The sequence below is a fragment of the Cololabis saira genome, chromosome 19 (genome assembly GCF_033807715.1).
Source record: "Cololabis saira isolate AMF1-May2022 chromosome 19, fColSai1.1, whole genome shotgun sequence".
Lineage (NCBI taxonomy): Eukaryota > Metazoa > Chordata > Actinopteri > Beloniformes > Belonidae > Cololabis > Cololabis saira.
The window spans coordinates 3,319,318-3,328,694 of NC_084605.1; the positions used below are offsets into that span (position 1 = coordinate 3,319,318).

The following is a 9,377-nucleotide window of genomic DNA, read 5'->3' on the forward strand; positions in this document are numbered from 1 at the left end:
CAGTGATGAGTCTAAAAAAAATGAGACATTTTAACTAGAAATAAGACAAATATTCTTGTTAAGATTTTGAGCCCCCGGTCCGGAACAGAAAAAGTGCCGTTTTGCGTCCGTGTGCGCGACACGGACCGAGGCTTGTGCGTCTCTAGCGGACCGGTCCGAGCTGGTTCGGAGGCGGTGCTGGTTCCAGGGGGTGGGGTGTCAGTTCGGACGGTTCGGATCGGGTTAGAGTTCTAGTCCAGAGCAGAAAAAGTGCCGTTCTGGGTCCGAAAAAGTCCCTTTTGCGTCCATGTGCGCGGCACGGACGTTTGTGCGTCTTTACGCAGAGAGCGCGTCTCCAAAACAGACCAGTCCAGAGGCGGTTCCAGGCCGGATCCGGGTCCGGGGCTCAGACCCCCCCCTGGCCCCCCTGGGCCCCCTGGCCGGCCCCCCCGGGCCCCGGGTTCTTGCGCTCCTTCTGCCGCAGGTGTATCTTGGTGTGGCGCTTGCGCTCGTCGCTGCGCGCAAACTTCCTCCCGCAGAAGTCGCAGGCGAAGGGCTTCTCGCCCGTGTGCGTGCGGATGTGCGTGGTCAGGTGGTCGCTGCGGCTGAAGTTCCTCATGCAGATGCGGCACTGGAAGGGCTTGTGGCCCGTGTGGATGCGGATGTGGCGCGTGAGCTCGTCGCTGCGCGAGAAGCGGCGGTCGCAGCCCTCGGCCGGGCACGGGTACGGCCGCTCGTGCACCGGCGTCTTGCTGGGCCGGTTGGGGTACTTGCGCGGCCGCAGGATGGGCCGCAGCGGCAGGTTCTGGGGGCTGTAGGCGGCGCCGGGCAGCCCCCGCGGGGGGCCGCCCTCGCCGGGCCCCCCGGGGCCCCCGGGGCCCGCCAGGGTGAAGTTTCGGATGGTGTTGAGCGGCGTCAGCGGAGGGGGAACCCGGAACGGGTCGAAGGGTTTCCGGTCCGCGTGGACGTCGCGCTGGCACGAGGCCGGCTGGAAGAAACCGGAGTAGTCCGGCAGCAGCGAGGGGGCCTGAGGAAATAAATACATAAATAAAAGATTGTTACAAACATTAGGGAGGGGGGCGCCTGAATAAATAAATAAATAAAAGATCAGTACCAACACTACACTGATACAAATATTGCACTGCAAAAACTCAAAATCTTATTAAATAAGAATATTTGTCTTATTTCTAGTTAAAATGTCTAATTTTTAGTAAAAAAAAATCTCATTACACTTAAAACAAGAGTCATCACTGGAAAAAACAACCATTTTCACCTGTTTCAAGTAACAAGTAAAAAAGTCTCTTGGCGCCATGGCCAAAACCCAACAGGAAGCCGGCCATTTTGAATTAATTGGGTAATTTTGGCGCAATTTTCACGTGTCGTACTTTAACGAACTCCTCCTAGCAGGATCGTCCGTTTGACATAAAACTCGGCCAGGAGATTCAAAATTGTGAGTTTTCGTGAAATGGCGTGGCCGTGGCGCCGCGTCAAACTTCAACAGGAAGTGATACTAGTAGCTGATTGGCCGATATTTGATAGTTCCTATTTTCTTCCATAACTTTTGAAAGGTTTGACATAAAGACTCGTGGGTGGTGTCATAGGACTTAGTTTTGAGTCCTTGACCTTTATTGGTGAAAATTGCACTCGCGAGGGCCCGTTCATCGCTGCTTGCAGCTTTAATTATTATTATTATTATTATTATTACTATTATTATTATTATTATTATTATTATTATTATTATTATTATTATTATTATTATTATTATTATTATTATTATTTTGTGTAGCCTCATGATACTTCATTTGTATATTCTATTATGTTAAAAGGTGGACAAGATCATCTTTCTGCTTCAAGTCCAGACCTTTTCAGTCAAAATAATCACTATGTTGACCAAAGAAAAACCTGTAAATGTTTATTATCTTGCTTATTAATTTTTATGCTTATAATTGAAATAAAGATAACTAACTAGTACCCACCTTGGGTGAGGGGTATGAGGGCGGCGGGTACGCCCCCGGCGACAGGAAGGCGCTGGGGTCCTGGAACATGTCTGAGTACGGCGGGGGCGGGGGGGAGTACAGGTGCGCGTGCGCGTGGGCGTGGGGGGGGTCCGGGTCCGTCCCCCCCTGCTGCTGCTGCTGCTGCATGCTGCAGCTCAGGGCCGCGCCGGGGAAGTGCGGGCCCGGGGGGCCCTGGGGGGGCGGCGACGCCCCCGCCGAGCCAGGGGACGTGGACGCGGAGCCGTGCCCGTGCCCGTGCAGGTGCGGCTGCGCCACGTTGAAGATGCCGGACACGATGTTGATGACGCCCTCGGGGCCCCAGCAGGGCCCCCCCGCGGGCCCCGGCCCCCCCGAGAACTGCTGGTCGATGGAGAACTTCCCCATGTAGGTGAACGTCTGCGCGCCGCGCGGCGCGGGCGCACACGGGAACAACTCCAGCGCTCGCTTGTCCGGGTTCCCGTCCAGCAGCCCGTCTGCAGAGAGACATAAACACACGTTAGATTTATTATTATTTAATTTATTCATTAGCAGAGAGACACATCAACCCTTTAATGCTTTTTGTTTTGTTTTTTTTATTTGATTTATACTCTTTCTTTTTCCCTTCCTTCCTTCTTTTCTTTCTTCCTTCTTTCCTTTCTTCCTTCTTTCCTTCCTTCCTCCCTTTTTCCCTTCCTTCCTTCCTTCCTTCCTTCCTTCCTTCCTTCCTTCCTTCCTTCCTTCCTTCCTTCCTTCCTTCCTTCCTTCCTTCCTTCCTTCCTTCCTTCCTTCTTTCCTTCCTTCCTCCCTTTTTCCCTTCCTTCCTTCCTTCCTTCCTTCCTTCCTTCCTTCCTTCCTTCCTTCCTTCCTTCCTTCCTCCCTTCTTTCCGTCCTTCCTTCTTTCCTTCCTTCTTTTCTCCCTTCCTTCCTTTTTTTCCCTTCTTTCCTTCCTTACTTCTTTCCTTCCTTCTTTCCTTCCTTCCTTCTTTTCTCCATTCCTTCCTTCTTTCCTTCCTTCCTTCTTTTCTTTCTTCCTTCCTTCCTTCTTTCCTTCCTCCCTTCTTTCCTTCCTTCCTTTTTTTCTCCATTCCTTCCTTCTTTCCTTCATTGCTTCCTTCCTTCCTTTCTTTCTTCCTTCCTTCCTTCTTTCTTTCCTTCCTTCCTTCCTTCTTTTCTTCCTTCCTTCCTTCTTTTCTTCCTTCCTTCCTTGTTTTCTTCATTCCTTCCTTCGTTCCTTCCTTGCTTTCTTCCTTCCTTCTTTTCTTCCTTCCTTCCTTCTTTTCTTCCTTCCTTCCTTGTTTTCTTCATTCCTTCCTTCGTTCCTTCCTTCCTTCCTTCCTTCTTTCCTTTCTTCCTTCCTTCTTTCTTTCCTTCCTTCCTTCCTTCTTTCCTTCCTTCCTTCTTTTCTTTCTTCCTTCCTTCCTTCTTTCCTTCCTTCCTTCTTTCCTTCCTTCCTTCCTTCTTTCCTTCCTTCTTCTCTTCCTCCTTCCTTGACCCGAAGACAGCACAAGGGTTAAAGTATCAAAAGTATCTTGTGAAAAAATATACTCAAGTATCAAAAGTACAAGTATTTTATAGTACGCATGAAAAGAAGCAACACAAACAAAAAATATCCTTCCCTTGTTTTATTTATTTCACTTTCAGGTGAATGAAATGTGGTGTAGAATAAAACACCAAAAATAAACGGTCTTTCTTTTAAAATATAATTCTTTGATTATTTTAATTTGTAACAAAGTAAAAGTATATTTTTTCAACTTTTAAATGTTTAAGTTCTGATTTAAAAAAATGCAAGTAAAGTACAAATCCTCAAAAAAACTACTTAAGTAGTGTAATGAACTACATCTACATCGTTACTATTCACCTCTAATTAGGTTTGCAGCAGATAATAAACATTCATCATACAGAACCGGACCGGTCCGCTCTGGAGACGCGCTCTGTGCATGCGTAAAGACGCACGCCGTGCCAAAAAGTGATTTCCTGCCAGAATGTGATTTCTGGCCGTCAGATTTTCAGATTATGAAGCTCAAGAATGAGATCAAGTCATATTTAGGTAGAGACTACTTTTCATTAACTGTATTTGGCCTTCAATCAATTTTTGGCAGGTGAAAATGCCTATTTTGTGTTGTAATGGTCCTTTAAAAAGAGTTAAAAGCAATCCTGTGAGCTCTAGTGTTTATATTATGAAGCTAAAGAATGAGATCAAATCATATTTAGGTAGAAACAACCTTTCATTAACTGTATTTGGCCTTCAATCAATTTTTGGCAGGTAAAAAGACCCATTTTCAGGGGAAAAATCATACATTTTGACTTTTTTCTCGACATTTCGACATTTTTATTGAAGTGCATAATGAAAAAAAAATCTTCCTCCTCTAAAATATTATTTTTATTTTCTCCTGCCTGGCCCTGATACTCTTCCGTAGCATAATAATGCCCAATATGTACATTAACATAAATATTTAGGGGGCGTGAACCGTCCTCCGCAAAGCGGAGCGCGTTTTACTCCATGATGCAGCAGAGAAAACTACATCAGATTTACTAAGATCACCGCCCACAGAACACAAAGGAGGGAGAAACAATAAAAAGGGAGATATCGATCAGCATAAATAGTTTTAAATACATTTCAACATCAAGGTGGCAGCATGGACCAGGTAAACCGCAGATTTACAGAGTTACCTCCTCTTCTCTGCAGCGTTCAGCCTTAATTAACCAGGAATATCAGCTTCTCTCTCTGGAACTTCGCATTAAACTGTTCCGCTGTCTGTCGATTTCTGCTGCTTCGTCGAAAAATGCTACCACCTCATAAACCGATAGAGTCCGTCCATCGATTTTTGCTACCCCATCAAAAAATCCTCCCTAATGATTTTCTACCTTTGCAGAGCTGCAATTTTACCGAGTTTTACTCCCTAAACCACTTCCTTGTCTCTTGCCAGGCCGTCATTGTAAATAAGAATGTTTTTAATGACCTGCCTGGTTAAATAAAGTAAATAAATGATAAAGCGATATAATTGGGTTTTTTTTTCTCTTTATCGTATAATGTTCACAAAGTGTAATGCGATTCATGTCATGGGTAGTGTATTTTGAAGGATCAAATACTCAACATTCCATATTATCCATTTTAAATCAATATTTCAGGGGTAGCATCATTTGATAGTCCAGTAACATCCTATCAAATAATGCTCCCGTCACTTAAGAACATTCTTATTTACAATGACGGCCTGGCAAGAGACAAGGAAGTGGTTTAGGGAGTAAAACACAGTAAAATTGTGGCTTTAAAAATGTAGAAAACCATTTTTTTGATTGGGTAGCAGAAATCGATGGACGGACGCTCTCGGTTTATGCGGCGGTAGCATTTTTCGACAAAAGCAGCAGAAATCGACAGACAGCGGAACAGTTTAATGCGAAGTTCCAGAGAGAAGAAGCGAATATTCTCAGTAAAGAGGGTGAAAATCATCCCTGCGGATGGACTTCGCTTTGTTAAACACCTGAGAATTAAACATTTCTGCAGAAACTTTAGTTTTTTTCCTTGCTGGGGAGATTTCCGCACCAGCAAAACGAAATAACAGATTCAATAAAAGCGCTATAAAACATTTTTCATCAGGCTTTTGTCCACCTGGGATTTAGCAGCTTTTTCAGACACAATTCACATCAAATTTGAGCATCTTATCAATTATAGTGCCAAGATATTTATAACTGTTCACTAGTTTAACTGGCTGGTTGTGAAGAATTACTACAACGAGGAACTGGGGATTTACGTCTTTTGTCTTTTTTTTTAACAATATCTTTATTGATTTCTTATTCACACACTGGATATTATTATAAAGAACATTTCACAACTATTTTTGACTTAACAGTCTTAACCCACGTCCATTCTCTCTTTACATCCCTCTGGTTATAAGGTCCGATTAGTACAAATTAACATACGACAATATTGTAAGTACAGTCCGATGGTAGCTCTGGAAAATTAAAGATATACATAAATAAAGCAAAAAAACTAAAATTACACTTTTACTGTCGCTCCTCAATCCTTCCCCTTCCGACGTTTACCACTACTCTGATATTTAGTCCTATATCTCTATCTTTTTAATGCATTGATCAAACGGTTTCCAGATTTCCTCGTACATCCCGAGTTGGTTTTATATGTATTTGTTATTCATTCTGCCATAACTTTGATCCGAGCAGCGATTGCAGCCGCATCCGTTTTCTTCCAATTAAAGAGCAATAATCCTTTTTGCCTGCGATACTGATTGATTTTGCTGCAGCAAAATCAATAAATTAGGGGTTTAAAAGTGAGATCTGCTGGATAAAGATGCAGCAATAACAATAAGTCCAGTGGAATATTCATACATTTACGTCTTTTGTTTTAGAAACGTTAATTTGAAGGAATTAAGGCTTCATCACACCCAGATACACCCAGATAAAAAAGTTAGTCTGGCTTGATGCAAATTAATACAATCAACACTTTTTTTTTTAAATAAGTCTAAAGAAAATACGACATATGAGTGTATAATACTGTAAATTCAGTTTACTGAATGAAATGGTACTATCAAATTTATTCAACCAATAAATATTTCAGTTACTTGAACCTAAGTGTAATATTTTTTTTACACTTGAATTGTTTGAGTTAATAAACTTAAATGGTTTTACAGTAAAATCATCCAAATATAAACGGAATCATCTGCATATTTGATGATGAATCTGTCGGTGATTGACGGGTGTCACATGTCAATCAAAAGCACAGATAGTGACGTCACGTACCTGCGCTCAGGTGCTCGTAGTGGCCCCCCAGGGTCCCCAGGGCCCCGCCCAGACCCTGCAGACCCCCCAGGCCCCCCAGGGCCCCCAGGGGCCCCAGGTCCCCCCCGGGGAACCCTCCGTCCTCCAGCGGGAACGCGCCGCCCTCCGGCGGGGCCGCGAACCCGCCCGAGACCAGTTTCTCCAGAGTCCTGGCCGTCATGACCAGAACCGGGACCGGGACTGGAACCAGGATCAGGATCAGGATCAGGATCAGGACTGAATTAGGATCAGGACCGGGACCGGGATCAGGTGCAGGAGCTGGACCAGAACCAGGAATAAAACCAGGACCGGGATCAGGAGCAGAAATAGGAACTGGACCAGGAATAAAACCAGAACCAGACCCAAAAACCAGATCCAGAACCAGGACCAGCTTCAGAACCAGGACCAGGATCAGGAATAAAACCAGGATCTGACCCAGAACCAGCTCCAAACCCAGAACCAGACCCAGAAACCAGACCTAGAATCAGGACCAGGACCAGAACCAGAACCTCCTCTCTCTCAGTGTCTCCTCGCGCGTGCCTCTCTGCGCGTGCAGGATCCCCCGCTCCTCCGTTTATATGAAGGAGCCGCGGCGGCTACGTCACCGTGACGTCACTGCCCTTACATGGACAGGGGGCGGGGCCGGCGGAGCGGAGAGGCGCTCAGGCCGCTGATTGGCCGGCGGGATCCGTGACGCTTAAGAGGGAATCACTGGAGAAGGGAGGGGTGGGGGGGGGGGGGGGGGGGGGGGTCCACGGTGCCCCCCCTCACCCCCCTTACCCCCCCACGGGGCTTTAGGCTGGGGTTTTATTGATTATATATCCGGGTTCATCAGGAAAGGAGGTTATAATTTAAGGGGAAACCTAAACTTCAAATCTTTATTTGTGCGTAAAACAAAAAATAAGTTTTTATGTATCAGTTTGTTTGTGGAATTAAACTGTGGAATGGTTTGAATTTGGAGTTAAAAGAAAGTACAAACAGAATCAGAATCTGAATCAGAATCAGCTTTATTTTATTGGTCAAGTTTGAACATTTGCCCGACAAGGAATTTGACTCCCGTAATTTCACTAACTGTACCCAGATTTCAAAAGAGCAAACAGTAAATTCAGATTCAGATTCAGAAAACTTTATTCATCCCCGAGGGGCAATTGCAGGACAACTGAGCAGCAAGACGTTGAAAATCTCAAATAGAACAAGAAATAACGTAGAATAAAAATGAACAGGGCATGTCTCCTTATGTACAAAAACATATATAAATAGGCTATACGAATGTCAAAAAAATCTACAGCAGAGTGACTGTAGTGGTATAACAAAAATGAACAAATGTGGCACTTATTAACATATATACAATGAAAAAAGTGAAAGTTGCAGCAGAATGAGGTCTAAATAACATAATTGTTTTACAGTGAAAGTTGCAGCAGAATGAGGCAGACATGATTATTGTTGGAAGGTGCGTTGTTACAGCATGTGATAGTGTTATTAAATGACTGTTATTGATGTTATTTCAGAGGTCGATTACTCTGGGACTGGAGGTTTTGGCTACAGAACTCTGTTCTTGATGATATTTGATGATGATCCGGGTTGATCAGCGGAAAGTGACGAGTTCCGGCGGAGCTGCGTGTGTGGGGGTGACGGGCTGACGGGGGGGGGGGGGGGGGTGATGGGGGGGTGAAGGTGGAAACTCCTCACGGCCTCGGAAACCCCGCCCCATCTACCCCCCGCGGGGTATTTTTAGAAGAGGAAACTGAAGTAAACAGTAAACACACGCGGGGATCGGGTCTACCTGGACCTGGTTCTGGTCCAGATCCAGATCCAGGACCAGGTCCAGGGGCGGTCCTGGCTACTTTTGCGCCCTGGGTGAACTGTCCATCAAACGCCCCCCCCCCCCACCCGGCCATGCAAAGGAAAAAAAACCCCACATCCCATCAATGCACAGCCATCAATTTATTTATTTATTTATTTAAAGGTTTAGTTATCAGGGACAATGCACATTAATAATGCATTTAAACAAATGTAAAATATGCCAGAATTAGCCAAAAAGGCTATTTTGCATCTGCTAAAAGAAAAAATATTTTATTATTATCAATAAATAAATGAATAAGACAAATACATGAAATACAGTGTGTATAAAAAAAATCTGTGTGTAAATTACACTAATCCTTCACACATTCAAATGTATAAATAATATAAATAAAATAAAATAAAATGAATAAATAAAAAAAATACAATTAGGTTTATTCAGACTGTAGCAGATTTTTTTCACCTGGCTCTTTCACCCTTTCACAACAGGTGTAAAGTGGTAAAGTGCAATCTAGAACTGGACCAGGTCCAGGTCCAGGTCCAGGTCCAGGTCCAGATCCAGGTCTACCAGGTTCCGGTTCTGCCTCGTTCAGCCTCTTTTGGGTAAAGTCCCGTCGTGGGCGGAGGAACAAAGGAAGATAGATAGAAAGTTGACAGACAGAAAACTCTTTCCGGCGTGTTTGGTGTTTGTTAAACTTGTTGCTGCTTTCATCTAAATTTAGAGTCGTGAGGTTTGAAAAGTCAAACTGAAAGTAAAAAGTTGGTTTCACCCCGCAGGAGTGACGTCACAGAGTCACGTGGTCGTAGCGGAGATAGAAGGAGGAAAATACCACTTCTCTATCTATAAACACT

The 9,377-nt window shown here is 44.5% G+C and overlaps 1 protein-coding gene across 1 annotated transcript; it reads right to left on the bottom strand.

The window, feature by feature from the left end:
* Positions 1-385: 385 nt before the first annotated feature.
* LOC133419743 (early growth response protein 2b-like) lies at positions 386-6,906 on the bottom strand. Its single transcript, XM_061709147.1, has 3 exons — positions 6,708-6,906; positions 1,956-2,449; positions 386-1,006 (listed from the first exon to the last, which is right to left on the bottom strand). The coding sequence occupies exons 1-3, from the start codon at positions 6,904-6,906 to the stop codon at positions 386-388; spliced, it is 1,314 nt and encodes a 437-aa protein (XP_061565131.1).
* Between the last annotated feature and the right edge of the window lie 2,471 nt (positions 6,907-9,377).

Bases quoted from the DNA above. Each gene is read 5' to 3' on its own strand.
- LOC133419743 (XM_061709147.1), bottom strand. From the start codon at position 6,906: ATGACGGCCAGGACTCTGGAGAAACTGGTCTCGGGCGGGTTCGCGGCC. The intron at 2,450-6,707 runs GTACGTGACGTC...GTCTCTCTGCAG, and splicing joins CTACGAGCACCTGAGCGCAG to ACGGGCTGCTGGACGGGAAC. The intron at 1,007-1,955 runs GTGGGTACTAGT...TTATTTCCTCAG, and splicing joins CCTCATACCCCTCACCCAAG to GCCCCCTCGCTGCTGCCGGA.